At 29.4% G+C, this 18,749-nt stretch overlaps 1 protein-coding gene across 2 annotated transcripts; it reads left to right on the forward strand.

Annotated features, from left to right (window-relative positions):
* Nucleotides 1-7,443: 7,443 nt before the first annotated feature.
* LOC149890175 (uncharacterized) lies at nucleotides 7,444-12,741 on the forward strand. Of its 2 annotated transcripts, none has more exons than XM_090085817.1 (2): nucleotides 7,444-7,506; nucleotides 10,522-12,741. In XM_090085817.1, exon 2 carries the CDS (start codon nucleotides 10,537-10,539, stop codon nucleotides 11,590-11,592), a length of 1,056 nt encoding a protein of 351 aa, XP_089941943.1. In that variant the 5' UTR covers nucleotides 7,444-7,506; nucleotides 10,522-10,536; the 3' UTR covers nucleotides 11,593-12,741. The 2 variants fall into 2 exon arrangements, with proteins under 2 accessions (XP_089941943.1, XP_089941944.1); XM_090085818.1 differs by lacking the exon at nucleotides 7,444-7,506 and adding an exon at nucleotides 8,146-8,352.
* Nucleotides 12,742-18,749: the final 6,008 nt, after the last annotated feature.

Consider the following 18,749-nt stretch of genomic DNA (forward strand, 5'->3'; position numbering starts at 1 on the left):
TGGCTGTAACATTAAACAAGACTACAAATTCAAAAATTGTTGAAACAAAATTTAGGGAAAATTTTACAATGGCAGGTCGAAAGGTTAAAAGTTTATTCAAAGTTTCCAAAATCTCAGTTACAAGGCTATCAACAAAAACTGATTATTTGGCGAAGGTTCACTGCAAGAGTTTAAGAGATTTTTATAACACAATTCTCAGAGTTAGAGCAATCACTTCACCGCCTCTCATCAAACTAAGTATTGATGGTGGAGGATCTTTCCTCAAGTTTAGCTTGAGTGTTATCTCCAATGGTGGATGTCAAAATGTTACTCATTTGTCAAAATGTAGCTCATTTCAAGTTATGCAAGATAAAAATCCCTAAAAGTATTGATTTAATAGGTAAAGAAGACATGAAGAAAAAAGTCATTTATTTTTGTGGCTAAACATCTATCAAATTTTTTTAAATGAAAATTTGTTTAAACCCCGATAAACGCTTTGGCTTTGAACACACAAAAATTTCAAACGCCGTTAACAAACAATTTTAAGTTCGACACTTTTACACTCTCTTTTAAAAATTATTTTCAAAAAGTCTTCAGTATAAGTATTTTTATGTAATCACTTACAATTATGGTTTTTCAGAATTTCGTCCTACCTTTTATATTACATTATAGGATAAAACACCCAATGTTCGCCATGCGACCTAGTCTTCGCCACTCGGTCACTAAAAAAACATATAGAGCAAAAACTAATTGCCGGAAAGTTCAGAAATCGTATATAAAAAAAAATTTCGTGTTCTTTTTACAATTGACGAAACTTTGACTATCTGTCAAATAAAGGCACCGAATTTCTTATAAAAAAAAACTGTCCTAAAAAATCCTTAAATATTAATGACAAATTTTAGAAAAGCTTTTGGATGTTTGTAATCTAGTTTATTTTTTTTCTTTTTTCAGGGTGTTATTAGGATGCAGGAATATCTAGTAAACATAGAATTAGTGGATGAATTTGAATGGGTGGGTGTAGGGTGGTGGTGGCGAACACTGGAAGCAATATAAGTCCCTTGTTAGTAATTCCTATCAAACATTTTTTTAAAAAAATTGACTTTTTTTGTCCTTATTATAAAATATAAACTGTGAAGCATGAGTCAATTCACGTATGGCTCAGTTTTATTTAAAAATAGCTAATTAATAAGCAGTTAAAGCTACTGAGTTTAAAGTTGAAACTATTATTTAAATTTCAAATATTTTATTAAAATAATCAAACTAAAGATGAGTAATATTATTCTATTAACCTTTCACTATCTAATAACCTTTGCTATAAGTTCTTAATGCCTAGGTAGCTATATAATTTACTTATTATTTTTTAGCGGTGGAAAAGTCTTGGCTAAAAGAGGATCAAAAAATGATTCTTATGCCACGGTAGCTAAAGACAAAGAAAGAATAACAGCTTTTGGTATGTAAATTTATATTAAACTTATTGCTTATTTTTCTTTTATTTCTTTAATGCTTTTATTATTTATAATACACAATATAAATTGCTTTTAGTTTTACATATCCTAGAGATTGATAGCTTAGCATGATACCTAAGCATGATAGCTCAGCATAATAGCATGATAGCTTAGCCTACGAGTGTTTCTTTACAACTTTGTTTGCACTATTACTACAGCAAATGTTGGTGCTGACGGATCTCTTCCTTCCCCTCTTGTTATAGATGCTAACCAGAGAACCCCCATGACTGCATACCAAACATTGCCTCTAAATTTAGTAGCTCTTGGTAAATCTGTTAAGGATTATATAAATCATAAAGTTCTCTATGAATATTTATCCAACGCTTTTGACCAGTGACTGACAGATGATAATATTCAAAGACCAGTTATTGTTTGGACGGACATACACGAAAGTTGGATACAATTTCCTTTAGTGAAGAAGCTATCAGATTTACAAATAAATTTAATCCTCATTCCATCTAATACCACTCATCATATGCAGCCACTCGACATAAGACTATATGGCCCCATGAAGAGTGGCTGGATGAATATTGTGGACGCTTTCCGCTCGCCAATCCTAATGAGTATATTTCAAAAGAAAATTTCGCAAGACAACCACGTGGTGGCAAAGACAACCACGTGGTGGCAAAGACAACCACGTGGTGGCAAAGACAACCACGTGGTGGCAAAGACAACCACGTGGTGGCAAAGACAACCACGTGGTAGCAAAGGGGAAGCTAATGTCATCAGCTAAACCTAAGAAAAAGCCTGAAAAGAAAAAGTCAGTCGTGCAAAACACTTCTGATTCTTGTAAGAGCATCTTAAGACTAACTAAAGTCTAACTACCAATCTGCTCTTTTATAACGTAACATAAAAATATTTAGAACTTAAGGGTAGCCCAAGCCTATCAATTCAATTGTACTGTAAATACAAAATCTGTTAGTTAAATTTATGTTAATTTTTTGAGTTGGTGAAGCTACATGAATAAGGATCAAAACCAAACTTTTAGTTGTAAAGCATACAAACGTATAATTTTTTTTTTAGATATCATTCTTTTGTTCGTCTTTACAAATTTTAAATACATTTAAATCAAAAAACGACTGAAAGAATATATATATTTTAAAAAGAAATATATTGGCGAACACTGACGGAAGTTCAAAAACGTGACGTGCGAACATAGGGATAGCGCCAGTAGCCACCATTTTTTATTTTCGGGGGCTATAGTTCCCTTATTTATTATCGGTCATTCGTTCTAAGGACATCGTAAAGAGTAATCTTTTCTCTATACGATCAAACTTTGAAATTGATAATTGCCATCACAATTGCAAAGATAGATGAGGAGGGTGGGGTGTGTGTGGAATGGGTGGTAACGAATTTTAGCAATTTTATGCATACATCATAAGCCTATGGTCTCTATACATACTAACAATTGAGCTAGTGGTTTTAACTTTTTTTCTGTAATGAATGCTCGACTAGCTGCACAAGCTCTCTTTTAACCCCCCTAATACAACAAGATGTAATATGTTAAACATACATTTTGTTTCTTAATGTTGCATAAATGAATTTGTAAGAAAGCAAAATGGTTTAATAAAGCCATTGATGAAACAGTTTCAACTTGGCAAAAAAACCTTTCTTGACTATTTTTTCTGGATAATTCTATAATTGTTAAATAATACTTTAACTAATGCTATAATTAATGGATAATTATAATAATAACAACAATAATAATAACAATAATAAAAATAAGAAGAAGAATAGTACCAATGATAATTATAATAATAGCAATAATAACAATAATAATAATAATAACAACAACAACAATAATAATAATAATAATAATAATAATAATAATAATAATAATAATAATAATAATAATAATAATAATAATAATAATAATAATAGTAATAATAATAACAACAATAATGATAATAATAATAACAATGATAGTAATAATAATAATAATGATGATAATAATAATAATAATAATAATAATAATAATAATAATAATAATAATAATAATAATAATAATAATAATAATAATAATAATAATAATAATAATAATAATAATAATAATAATAACAATAATAATAATAATAATAATAACAATAATAATAATAATAATAACAACAATAATCATAATAATAATAATAATAGTCAACAATTAAAATGATGTAAAACACCAGAGACCCAAGCATTTCTAAAGATCAGGCGGGCTATACTTTACATGAAGAATTTAAAATGAAAACTTTTGTGCAAGATGAGCGCCGTTTTTGCTATCAATTGATCAAAAAAGTATTTCTCAAGGATTTGGATTTTTTATTTGGATTGTTTAACACAAAACAAGATGGGCTTCTAGCATCATTTTTTAACTGTTGATGAAGCTTGTACACACACGGGGCACCGGGAATCTTCCCCGTCCACCCTCCCCTCTCAACAAAAACCAAAACAAAAATAACAGTTGAAACAATGAATTGAAGGCGGTAGTTTATACACTGCCCAACAGTGATTTTGTTTTGGAAGCAAAATTAGTAACTTCTTATGTATTTCCAACTGTTTAATTCCGAAATGACATTGAAAATTACATATTAGTCTAGTTCAAAAAATAAAAGCAAAAATTTTCTTCTACCACCTTGTTATGAGTTAGAAGCAGAAAATAAAGGCGGAAATGAAATAGAAAAATAATAAAACAAGCCTTCCACTTCAAATTCTGAATTTGTGCTAAAATAATAAAACAAGCCTTCCACTTCAATCCTGAATTTGTGCTAACAGATTATGCATCACACAGATTGAGAATTAAGTAATCTTGTTCGAAATTTGGACTTGTCACAGGAAAAGGTAGAACTGATTGGGTCAAGGCTAAAGCAGTGGAGTCTTTTCCAATTTAATGTCGAAATTCTACATTACAGAATACGGCAGCAGAATCTACTTTTTTCTTTTGAGAAGAAAAACAATCTTATAAGCATTGATGCCTATGGATTAATGCATTGTCTCAATTTAAATTATGATCCAACTGAATGAGGAATTATTCATAGACTTATCTGCGCTAAGCTTGAAAGATGTATTACTACACAATGGAAACCATCTGTTTTTATTTGCCATGTAGTTCTCATTAGGGGTGGGAGTTAAGGTTAGCTTTAGTCTAACTAAAATTAGTTGACTAAACAAGATTTAGTGCTAAAAAAAACTAAATAACCTATACCATGAAATTATATGAACATAATATGAATTATGACAAATAAATCAGTTTAAAGACATTCATCAAAATTTATTGTTTTTAAGAAACTTAAAATACGAAATGTAATTTGTGACAATTAGGTAATAAAAATGTTTTGTTTGTACCTAGTATTGCCTTAAATTTTCTTTTATTGAATTAAATAAAAATTGGTTTGTTAGCAGAACAACTCCGTCAAAAACAGCTGATATTTTATACTGAAAACATGATTAGTTATTAGCATTTTAATAATAATTTTTAAAAGAAAAACAAAATTGAGAGCTGTACAAGATATATATATTCAATTACACAATACAGAAATAATAAAAAGCATTAATTGCCTGTTTCAATCTTATTGTCGTCACTGTAAATATCTGCGTTTTTATGAGTGTAGAAAGAAATAAATTACCTATTGTTACCTCAAAAAATTATTGCAGGTATTATATAAAGGAAATCCGAAAATGCTTCTGAATATAACACACCTTTCAAAAATATGACACCATTTTTTTTTTAAAAATTGATTTCACATGTGTTTTATAATTTGTAATTCACTTTAATTAGAAATTGAAAAAATCCAGATCTGAACCGCTTTTCATTGAAAGTTAAAACAAGTACTTAATAATAACGGGGGACTAATTAGATAAGTTTCATTACAAAATTCCAAGTTCATATGTTGCAAACCTTTCCCTAAAAAACCTGAAAAACTATGAAAACCGAACCTTGAAACAGATGCCCTGCAGATGTAAATTACAATTTACAGCAATTTGTAATTAAAAACACGGTGCTGAAATCACTTCACAACTGACGCATTACAAGATTTAAAAAAAGTATTTTTTTGGGTAACAGTTACAATATATTTTTTGAAAACTAAAAACTTAGTCGACTTTTTTTAGTTAAGTTAGTTACAATTTTTAGTTTTGGTTACAACACTAGTTCTCATGAACGAAACTTACATAACCATGAAAGCTCTCCTCAACTTAATCAATTACAATGAGCACAAATGGAAACATTGTGGTCATCTAAAATTCATTTTTATATTTTTAGGAATGCAATTAGGGTATACTAAATACTGCTGTTTTTTGTGTATGTGGGATAGTAGTGACAGAAGTCCACATCACATAAAAGAAGAATGGCCATCAAGAAATATCATCACAGGTGAAAAAAATGTTATTGCTGAACTACTTGTGGATTTAAAAGATTTTCTTCTTCAACCCTTACATATTAATGCTGAGTTTAATAAAAAATTTGGTCTCAAGTAGGAACAAAGAAGGCTTTTCGATAATTAAGAAACAAATTTCTAAAAAAAGTGATACAAAAGTTAGAGGTTATTTTTTATTGGGTCACAAATGCGTTAACTTATAAAGGATCCTGCGTTTGGCAAAGTTTTGAAGATGCAAAAAAAGGAAATTTGGGAAGCTCTCAAGGGAGCAATTTTTGGATTTTTAGACAACTAAAGAAATGATAACTACATTTGATTGGTAATAGTACTTCTGCAAAAATACCATCAACTTGGATGCAGAAAGATTCCCTCAAGATTCATTTCCTCCACTCACGCTTAGACTTCTTTCCCCCAGTTATGGAGCTGTTAGAGATGAACATGGAGTAAGGCTCCACAGTGTGTTTAAAACTGTTAGAATCTGTAACAAATAAAACCAAATTTACTTTAGATATTGTTAGAATATGTAAATTACATTTCATATTGCTTTGTTGCGAATGAACTGAAATACAAATTTATTGCTATTGTCTATCTTAGAAACTAGAGCTAATAAAAAATTTTCTTGTCATTTTCTTTTTTCTCAGCTCAAAGTTAGCATAGTTTAAATAAAAAAGTTAAAAATACAAAAATATATATATTTTTTGTTGCTCAGCGATATCAATGCTATTTTACCGATCTTTGTGTGTTCTGTGAGCCTGAATGGAAAACACGCAATTCAACCTCCAGTCTTATTTAAATATATTGTGAATGCATCATTAAAAAAATATGTAATATTATTGATGAAACTAACAAAATGTTGGCGTTGCCAGACTATTTATTGTCACTGCTGTTTATTTTTAATTATTGCGCAAAACCAAGAGGAAACTGCATAAACTAAGATAGAAAGAAGAAAATTCCAAAAACGGTATGAAAATAAGAATTTAAAAGGTCTGACGGGGAAGTAATAAAAATAAATTTATAAAAAAAATTTATATAAATTTTTTTTAATGCACTCATTACAACGCACCAAAAACCAAATGACGACATTCAAAAAAACGAAAGTTTTACGGATATGACGGGGGGTTTTTGTGCAACCAGGCTGCAAATAAAATAAAAGTGATTCTGAGGAGAAATTTAAAAATGACGACAATTAAGATAAAAGAAATAACACTGAAAATGAAAAAGCTTGCGTAGACGCTTCAATTGAAACTGGTAAAGTTGTAAGTGTTACGGATCATGAGCCTGCTCTGCGTTATACTAAACTTTGTTCGGAGAAATTTCCAAACTAAACTTTTTAATTTTTTTAACAATCAACATAATCTTCTAAAACTTTCAGTTTCAAATCTCACAACAAGCTCCTCTTTCAAATACTCTTTGGAATTATTACTAAGCATCGGCATTTGGTTTTGTTTTGGTTTTTCTGTTGTTTTTTTTTTTTAACAAATAGTAACGAATAGTTACCAACTTCTATAGGTAAGATAAATCGAACTTTCTGAAATTTCTTAAATAAGAACTCTTTATGCGTTAAAAATAGTAAAGCTTTTGAAAAGACGAGTTTCAATTCATGAAAAATTGGTTATTTATTCAAATAGCATTTCTACGCAATATCTCGAAGGGCTGAAACAAATTAGCATCAGGTATCACAATGTTTTTTTTCTGGAGTCTTAGAGCTTTTTATGTTTAAATATACAAATTATTTTTTAATCCATTTATTTCAAATAACTGATTGAAGTTTGTTCAAATAATTTATAACGAGAGTTAGCACCTAACTGAATTTAGTTGCTGTCCATATTAAGGTCATAAAAAATACTTCATAACACTCTTATCGCAAGTTAAGAAATAACGTGAGGATTTCTAACACCTGTGTAGTGAGATCTAAATGGCTTTAACCGTTGATGAGTGGGAGGGTGTGGGATTTTTGAATTTCTGGATGCAGTTCTTTGATAATTTTGTAAACTCATTTGTAGTATCGAGAGTTTGAAAATTTTAAATTTATCTGTAATTGTGCTTTTGGGAGATCTTGAACTGTTCATGAGCTTTTTTTACAGATGAATTTTGCTTAGTTGATAGCATTATTCAATCTTTCAACTGTATAAGTCTTTTATATATTTTTTGAGTTTGAGACATAGTTAAAGCTAAATATAAATTATAAGTAAAATAAAAAAAATCCAACTATGTAATGGCACGATTTTTTTATTTATTTAAAAAATAATATTTGTTTTTGATTGACTCTGATAACAATCAAAAACACATATTAATGTTATTAGCGCGATCAAGCGGCCAGATGTATGGGAGAATCTTCATAAATGGGACGAGTATTGAATGGGACAAACTCAGATTCTTATAGAAGCATCGATGCAAGGGTATTCAAATTCCTGTAACAAAGAGTGATAGAAACAAGATATCAACTGACCGACTCATCCATCCTATTGCGCTGTGACTGTAATGACATTGGATGTTTATTGTGCTTTCGAATGTAAAAAGTAATTTTTAAAAATGTTTTTTATTTTTCTGATTTTGCAGCAATTTTTAAAGCTATGGAAAATAAAATTCCATGCTTAAATAGTTAGCGGTCTTTAGTACTACAGTGTGTAAAACATTCAAGCTTAAATAATGGTGTTTTTGGTGTGACTAATCGTTTTTGGATAAAGTGATGCGCATATTGAATGCTCCAATAAAACTCTCTTTTTACCAATAGCCAAATGCAAATCCAATTTTTTTGTTTTACTATTTCATTGAGCAAGAGTCGGTGGTTGTCAAACATACTTTAATATATATATTGAACAATTTTATCTACGTTTAAAAAGCATTTTACTAAAACTGTCCTATTTATTGAGGTTCTCCCTTATAATCAAAGAACAAACCAAACGTAATTATACTTTAAACATGTTAATTTCTCTTTCGTTTCTAAGTAAATATCAAAATGTATTTTTTTTTTTCAAAAAAAAACGTAAGTTTTACAGTATAATCGTCGTTAGAATTTTCTGAAATAATCAGCATTTTAAGGTATAAAGTTCTCAGCTTGAAAGCCACATAAAATATGATTTTCGCTTTTTTTTTTTTTTTTTGCGATGAAGAATGGCATTTATGAAATGTCTTAGTTTGATTTTTAAAAGCACAAGTGCGAAATTTATTTTAAGTTATAGAAAACGTGCTTATTTTTAAGATTCTAATTTGATTGGATGTTCAAAAATAGATTTTTATAAGAGGATTTGTAGACTTTGCCCTGAAATGGAACGAAATTATGTACAAAACGAATTTTTATTTTATGCTCTACGTTATTTAGCAAGTTTTTTTTTTTCCTATTCTAGATAATAATTTCACATGAAGATCCTTCTCAATGGCCACTAATGATAATGATGATGATATGAACATAAAAGCTTTAATTACTTATTTAACTTTAATTACTTATTTATTTGATGATAAAAACATGATAATGAGCATAAAAGATAATTCAAAAGCCAGAATAAATCTTAATAACCTAATATTTTTATAAAAAGTTGAATAATGATGAAAATTGTGATCAAAAATGGTTAATGTTTTCTGAACACACTGGATGTGTGTTTTATTAAGTTTGCAAACTGATTTAAAGCGATCACGATTACGTATTTGTAAACAGTGGATTTTCCAAATGAAGAAAAGCTGATAAATTTATCTTTAGTCATAGAAACTGTGTATGATCTACAAATTACATTTTATGAGGAGAAATCTCCTCATCTTTGATTATATGAAAATCAAAGATGAGATCTTCATAAATATTGTACCGAGTTCTGCTGAGGGGTTTTGTTTCACTACACAGACTTACCGTCCTTGAATAAATCTCACAGCAGTAAAAATGATTTTTAAGTAGGTGACCACAGAGAAGATTGTCACAAGGGTTATCAGAAATATTAAGATGGCAATAAGCCCTATTTGTTGTATTTTAATCAAAAAAAGAGGCGATTTCTGTGATCACATGTTCAAATCAATCAATACTTAAGGATGTAAAAACAAGATATAAAAAACCTTGTTTCAATTTTTTCCAGTTTTCGATTAAAATCAAATGTAAGGTTATTTTGATTACGCATAAAAAATGTAGAAATTTAATGCCAATGTTAAGCTTATTTACTGTTTTAAGTATCGCTAACTTTTAAATTGTATTTATTTATATGTTAACATATATTATTTATTTCTAAATTATTTTATGTCGCATTGTTAAATTTAATTACTTATTTACTTGAAGATAAAATGCTGAACTTAAACATCATTTTTTAACTGTTTGTAAAATATTTTCTCTGTAAGTCACCATTAATTTTATTTCAAAAGAATCCTAAAGCCGATAATTTTAAGAAACTGTGATATATCCAAAGATTATTGGGAGGGGGAGGGGGGAGGGGTCAAAAAGAATATTTGGGGAGGGGGGGTGAATAAATGGCAAAAGTTTGAGAATATAGAAAAAACGATAAAATTACATATTGTAAAGAGCAGTAATAAATAAATAACAAATAAAAAGTGCATTTTTTACTATTAGACCGTCTAATAACAAGGTCTTTAGCGTTGTACTAGCTTTTTGTAGATGAGGTTATTTATAAAGCGGTGATAAATAATGTATTTTTCAATTTAAGAACTTGTAACAACTCAAGCCCTTTAATTAAGCTTTATTTATATTTTAGATTGGATAATGAAAGATGCTAAATAATTCCTTACTTCAATCAAATGGTACTGATTCCTTACCTCAATCAAATTTACCGTTCAGTAATGTTGAAAATGTTGTAACAAAAATTGTATATGCTGTTTTAATTGGCCTCGGTCTACTTGTTAACATTTTTGTAGTTATTTTTTTCTTTATGAAAAATGGTAAAAAAACGAAGCTCTGCAGATTCCTACTTCAACTGTCTCTTATTAACATCGGACAGTATATTGGTATAATACCGTACTTGACTATCGATCTACGCAAGATTCCTTCACTAAATAAATATCTTGAAATTTTGTTGTGTAGTATAAGCGATGGACACAGCACAATGCTTGTCTTTTCGATGGCATCCTGCGTCTTGTTGACTTTTATGTCCATTTTAAGGTGCCAGCTAATAATCAATCCGTTTTGCAAATTGATAAATGATCGAAACTTGAACAAAGTGTTTACAATCACATGGCTGTTTGGTTGTTTATCATTCTTGCCCTATATGTTATCTTACAAGTTAGACCACAAAGCTGGAATTTGCTTTCGTAAATGGGTGATCAACGATTCTTTTGGATTTACTTATATGAGTATTATGTATACATTTGGATTAATATTACCGATTTTAGCGATGACTACAGCATGTATAACTAGCTATATCAAACTAAATTCTGGAAACTTTAAAAAAAGTTCTGTGCAGAGAAAGCGAAAATATATTCTCATTCGACTGAGTTGTTTAATTACGATTTTCACAATGACGTGGTTCCCATATTCTGTGTACTGGTTGATGACGTATACGACCTACGTCAAAAATGATGCCGATAAACAACTGAAGAGGTTAAAAGTGCTTCGTTACGTTTTGATGCCTAGTTTGATTGGAGGCATTGTTGGACCATTATTCAACGTACGTGATTGGGCACCTTTAAAAAAATCAAGTCAAGAATTTATTTCCAATTGTAAACAGTCAAATGAGGGAAGCAAGCAAGTAAGTTATGCTGTTAATGCAAAAGTTGAAAATCAGACTGAAATTAGTTGCAATCAACAAAGCGATTGCAACCATCTTTAATTAAAGCTTTTGTTAATTGAACCTGGTGTTAAGTAAAATATGTTAAATAAAACTTTAACAGCAAATCAAAATAAATATTTCAGTTTTATACTAAACTGTTAATAGCAACCATGCTGTTAACAACATTTTTCATTAAATGTTGTTTCACAAAATAAGAGAAACAAAGCAAAATGAAAACAACGAAAGGGGAGGTGAAGGTCCACTAAGGAGCTGTTTGAAAGAAAGTTTGTTGCCTTCCATTGTTGGTGGTATCAAGGGTATTTTCCAAGATTTGTATTTAGACAATCCTTGCATTCCCTATTTTTAATCGGTGTCAACGACTTAACTACTGGCTTTAATACCAGCACAACGGTAAGGCTTCGTTTTGGTAAAAAACAATTGCTTTTGCGTAAGTGCTTCAAACTGTAACCTTTCTTTAAGTGAATTCTTAAATTTACACTTTACAAAATATTACAGTTTTTTTTTTGTTAACATTTAATAAATTGTCACACTTTTGGATCGTTTGTCTAAATGCAAATTTAACAAAATAAGTGAAATCAAGTGTGTTTAAACTGATGAGGTAATTTGTTGTACTTTTAATTTCATTGCAGACCAAAAGTGTGCATGGATTATTCTGTCTAACGGTCCAATTACACAGTAGAAAATTTTGAAGCATTCTTAAGGGATATAATTTGATGTTGAAATGCTTTAAACTTTCAAAAGATGGTATATTACTCTTTTCTAATTATGATTCTCACTTCCTATTATATATATATTAATGTGAATAGACATGAGAACTGTAATTTGATTTAAATTATAATTGTTCAAGCATGAATGATAACATAAAGATATTATTGTGTTATGCTGTATGCTGTATTGATGATGATGATGATGATGATGATGATGATGATGATGATGATGATGATGATGATGATGATGATGATGATGATGATGATGATGATGATGATGATGATGATGATGATGATGCTGTATTGAGTGCAACAACTTATATGTGTGTGAAGTGTTTCCAACAATTCTTGGATATCTTAGTGGTTTGAAATTTCCTTAATACTTTTTTTGATCTAATTAAAAAGTTCTGCAATTTATTGTTTTACCTTAATTAACAAGAAAAACAGAATTTAAAACTTCTGCCCAAATTAATTTACACTAAAAAAACTATCGCTGCTTGTTCCTTGTTGCCGCTGCTTGTTCCAACTTTTGTATTGGTTCGATTCTTTCTTTGAGTGTCCTACAAATTTTAATATTTAATGTTTACATTTTCCCCTGTTTATCATTTGTCACTTCGAGTATTTCTGTGGTTTTACATAAGGTTTGTAATCCTGGATTATATTCTCAATTCTGGGATTCCGGATTACATTTACCTACCCTCGAGATTCTGGTATATATGTGCACTAGTTCTAAAAAGATATTAACATTAGTTTAGTAAAATTTTGATAAATTAGTAAACATTTAAATTTATTAATTTAAATTCAGATTAATCAAAAGGTTATTGAGCTCGTCGGAGATATTTAAAGGTTCTTAAAGAGGAGACTCAGGAGAATCACATACAATTTCAAGTTGTGAAATTATATCTGCTTCTCCTGAGTCAAAGAAACAATTTCACGCATAAAATGTTTGCGATGTAGCTGGATTTGTTCTCCTTTGAATTCAGAGTTCGCATTCAGAGAATGTGAGCTTGTAAAAAAGTAATGGCAACGTTGGCGGTGAACGAATTTGCTTCCCGACATGACAGTTTCTTTTTTTTTTTTTTTGTAACGAGAGCTTTAATAAACTAACATAATTTCAATTTTATTATTAGAAAGAAAAAAAAGGTTCATCTTTAGGTAGAAATGCCTTTTAATGCTTTTTTGTATACGATTTTTCATAAAATAGACGCGTTTGAAGCGTTAAAAAAAACTCAGCCGCAACATATGCATGATATCGCTTTTTATTTATCGATTTGTTTTAAAACACTGAAACATTCTTATGTAGTAAATTCCAAGATTTTTCAATTTGAAAAACTGCAACATTTTCATTCAAAAAACACAAATATCAAAAACCGCTATTATTTTCTCAACCATATACTTCTCAGAATGGATGTTTTCTATTAAACCTTAGATTCTACTGACTAACAAGATGCTTATTAGAAAAATAATCAAAAAGTGATGCTTTTGTTAAACTTGTTGTTTCTGAAAGTTTTAAACAAGTTTTAAACAAGTTTTGAACAAGTTTTAAACAAGTTTTAAACAAGTTTTAAGCAACTTTTATTTTGTTTCAAGGATTCTCTTGATTTACGGGATTCAATATTTCCAGGGAGAATAAATTATAATAAATTAGCATAACGCTACTTAAGAGCTATTGTCTGAGAAATCTAGGCAAAGTCTGGAAGTGATGTCTTCAAATTGTACTCATTTTTAGATATTTTGTAAAAGACAATGAAAGTAGGCCACTGGTAATTTTTTTTTCTAAAATTTTTATTAATTTCGGAGATATTGGGTCCCAAAATTTAGCCTGTTTTGAGAAAATTTTGCGCATGGAGTGCAATTGCTACTTTGAGGAGTAGTTTTAGCAACATGAATATGACAGAAACATTTCTTTTTAATTTTTATTACTAATCTGGGTAGATTTCTACAGTAAAAGTAAAAACTCAACATGATTACATTTTCAGTTGTCTAGAAATCGTGGTCCGAAACCACAACATTTGAAATTTTACCCTAACTTTGAGCTCTAATATCTCTTTAGGCCAATACTTGCACGTAGTTTTTTTTAGGTGTTTTTGAAAAACACTAAGACATACATTGATTTTTCGGAATAAAAACCATGTGGATGCAAGGACCTGGGAAGGAGTAACCTGCCAAAAATCACCTTTTGCGTTCAACGCGCTTTGATAGATTACCCATTACAACCGTGGCCTTAGGTCCACCATGAACAGTATAAGTTATTTATTTTCCTTAAATATGCATCTTCCAATATCTGAAAAAAAATCCATATGCTCGGGTGATAAAAAGCCTACAGAAATTCTAGAAGTAGCCTAATTTTGCCAATTTTTTAACTAAAAAAATACCCTAGCAACGGTATAGATATACTTAGCAACGCCTACTTTACAGCCTTATTTTAAAGGAACTGTACAAGAGAACTTGAAAAAAATTTTTTTTTTTAAATTTATCAATGAAAGAAAGAACCATTAAACTTCATGATCATTTTTTCCGTTTAAAACTGATGGGAAATACAGTTTTCTAAGAATTACCAAAAAAATAAAATAAATTTATTAACGGCCGATACAGTTATTAATGGCCAATCTGAATCTCCACGTTGTCAATATCATCATGAAATAAAGAAGGAAAGAAATAAAGAAAGAAAGGAAATAAAGAAAGAAAGGAAATAAAGAAAGAATGCAATAAAGAATTAAAGAAATGAAAGAAAACAATTGAGAAATAAAGAAATGAAAAGAAAGGAAGAATAGAAAAGAAAAGAAAAGAAAAAAAGAAAGAAAGAAAGAAAGAAAGAGAAGAAAGAAAGAAAGAAAGAAAGAAAGAAGGAAAAGAAAAGAAAGAAAAGAAAGAAAGAAAGAAATAAATAATTTAGGCCTAGTTGCCTGTATCAAACTTCGAAAGAAGAAATTTATTTATATGCCTGCATTTTGAAACCAATTCGTTCTTCTTATTCAATAAGGTACCTTCATGAAACATTATAATCATGTACTTCTCATGCAGGCATAGCATGCAACATTTTGTGGCCGGGTTGTACTGTTTGCAATATTTAATAATCCTCCACTTAACAATAGGCGTGCAATTTTCTTCTTTTATTTTCCATATTTCTTTCGATAGTTCTGTGTCGTTCTTGTATTTTTTAATATTTAAAGGATTTTTGGTTTGCGTATCTTAGTTTGAAAGGTGTTTCGCTGATGCCGTAATGTGTTTTTTCTTTCGTTACTGGGTTGCTGGAGGAGATGATGGCTTGGTAGACAATGCATTTTGTAAGGCAATTCTAATGTAAACGATACTTAGTTTTATCAATGCAATTATAGGTTTTTTCTCTAATATTGGGGTTTTTTTGCTGGTTTTTTTGTAGAATGTTTTGGTTGTGGGAGTTTATGATGTCTTTTATGCTTAAATGTAATTTCTATTAAAAATGTTATGAATTTGTGGTTTACTGGAAAATGTTTGTCGACCAGGTTTAAAAAACCGCTTTCCTATATTTGTGCAAACATTTTTGCTGTAAGGAGGATTGAACCAAATAATTTTTCGCTTACGGTATTTGTTGTTAACAGGTTGTAAATTAGGGATGTATCTAAGCTTTTGGTTGTAACCTGACTTTTTTTAGGCTTCCTCGTACATATAAGAAAAATTTCTGAAGATTTGTTCGCTAGATGAATTGGCCGACAATCGTAGTTCGATGGAATGGGGGATCTGCTTTAAAATTTTAGGTGGATGGTTGGATTCAGCATGAATGTAGCTTAAAACATTCTCAGGTTTACTATAAGGCCGGAAAGAGTAGTCTTTGAGGTTTAAAGTGACGTCAAGATAATTAACTATTTTCAATTTACATTGGATGGAAAAATCCATGCTTCTAAAAAAATAGTATTAAAAAATCGTGGGAAATAGTTGCCTGCGAAAAATTTATTTTCCTAGAATGATGAAAGATTTCTATTACATTTCATTTATGGAAATTATCTTTAAACAAATGAACACTCTCCCTAATCCTAGCCGTAATGTGCTGGTGCTCAGAGCTCAGGACAAAAGTTTATAGAGGACTCATTTATATTTTATATTTAAAAGAATTATAGATGATCTCTAAAAGAACAAAGAGGACTTGTTAGATTTCCTAAGTTTGAGAGAACATAAAAAAATACCTCAAAATTTAAATTGAGATTTGTAAAGGATGCATAAGAGAAATACAGATTCTCAGAGATCATTTAAATCCTAAATAATATAAGAAGGAAAGCATTTAATTCGGATATGTTTGAGCTGCTAGTTGGTGCTTCCTAATATCATCTTGGTCAACCAGATTTTTTTTTTTTTTCTTGTTTTTTTTTTTAAAGTATGTTTCTAGTGTTAAAACCTTTTTAAAGAAAACGTTTTTAATTTGAATTTAGTTAAAAGTTAAGTCTAGCGTCGAATGTTAAAAGATGTGAACTTTAGAAATGTGTCAATGTGGAAGTTTTTCTCAAAAAAATGTTGCATCGGGGAATTGAAAATAAAACGGTTTAACCTAACTGCACAATATCCTCTGTTAATTAGTGGAGTGTAAAAAATGTCTCAATAAATTGTTAAATGTACCGTCAAAATGTGTAATTTTCGTGAAATTTTAACCTCTTACAAAGAGACTCTGTGTTGGTGTGAAGAAAAAAAGGAAATATTTATTATATCAATTTGGCGCGGTTATTTAAGTCTAGATTAATTTCTAAAGGCTAAGTAAATGCCTAGAAGAATTAAAATTTCATATTTATCAAAATTTATACCAGTGGATTTGGCTACATATAACAGTTTCATTTCAGCTGATGCACAGTAAGACAAAAGAAACAAAAAATACCCAAAAATTATTGTCAATATTAAATGATAATCAAATGAACATTTTTCAATCCTTATGTTGTCATAATGATTTCAGATATATTTACTAAAATAAAATTGAATATCAATTAAAATGCTATTTCATTATTGACACAATTTTTACGAGTAATTCATGAGGCTTTTTGTCATTTTTTCTATCTACCGCTGCTATTGTCTCAAATTAACTTTACTGAGTGCCATTTTTATGTGAAATGCTTTGTTTTAATATGGTTTTTTTAGTTCAGACTCTCTGTTGCAGTTCAATATAAGTGTAATGCTCAGTTTTTACGTATCAGTAGCAGTTTTTTAATCATTTTTTAGCTACGACCCTGCAGTTTTGGGCATCAAACAAACTTTCCTCTGTATTTTAAATATAGTAAAAAAAATTTTTTTTTTTTACTGTTATATGGTTTTTGGGTAAAAGGAGAATAAGTAAAACTTTGTTTTTAGATTAAATTATGAGGTAATAAACATTTTATTCAAAGATACTGCAAAATCATGCAATCATAAAATATTTTTTGAGTTATCATTTGATTAGGGCATTGACAAACTTGAGAGGTCAATACTTATGAATGTTCCAGCCCATCTTAAATCATTCTGGAATATCTCTAAACGCACAGGATCTATATTTTTTAAAACGATACAAAATGACCAGATATTTAATTTAATTCTATTAAACTTAATGCAGTTCCATAAACCATACCTCCTACAAATTCTTCATCCTCCTTTAACACTGGTCAACCAAAAAAAATTACTGACTTTCAATAGCGTTCTATAAATTTTAAATGTTGGTGTGTTAACGAATTTCAACAAAGTTACTCTTTAAATGAGTTTTTATTTGCTTCAAAAGTTTTGCTGAATAAAGCAAAACAGAAAAGGGTAAAGCAACCTGTTGTTCATCGTATTTAACATACACAACGCATATAGGTTTACTTTTATTCTCGCTATCTTACGAAAAGAGTTCACTCCATATAGAATCTTTACGGTGGGACAAGTATAACAACCCGCGTCTGCGCACAGTTTTTGATTTTTGTCAGTAATTAATTGTTAATAACCTACAAAAGATCTAATTGTTAGTATACAAAATATTTCAATAAGAATGTAGAGTCATCCATGAGCTTTAAACGACGAAACTTCTTACTTTTTTTCAGTCAATTTTTTTTTTACTTCAAATATTTATTTCTTTACTTCTTCTGTTTTATCAACAATTTCAAAATCTTTAATCATAAAAAAACTCTCTTTCTCTGAAAATTCTTCCTAAAAATCTTCTTTAAAAACTATAACTTCTTCTTTTGATTTAAATAAGAAGGGGACCTTTTCCTTCTTCTTTTACATTTATACAAGAAGAAGAAATTTTGATCCTTCATTTTCGTTTATTCAATCAGAAGTCCTTCTTCTCCCTCTTTTTTGTTTATTCAGAAGTCCTTCGTAATTCTTTGTACATCATGGTTCACATTCTAATATTATAATTCTATCAACAAAAACTGATAAAATAATTTTTGCACGAAAAATGATTTTGTACCGCTATTCAATAAGTCACATTAGGCCAAAATGAAAAGAAAGCCTGTAAATAATTTTGGAAAAAAGAAATTAAAATCAAATGTCGATAGTATAACTCTCGCTGCAGAA

This window comes from Hydra viridissima, unplaced genomic scaffold (genome assembly GCF_058129835.1).
Source record: "Hydra viridissima isolate aposymbiotic clone 2 unplaced genomic scaffold, HvirCarnegie_v1 scaffold_4, whole genome shotgun sequence".
NCBI classification, from domain to species: domain Eukaryota; kingdom Metazoa; phylum Cnidaria; class Hydrozoa; order Anthoathecata; family Hydridae; genus Hydra; species Hydra viridissima.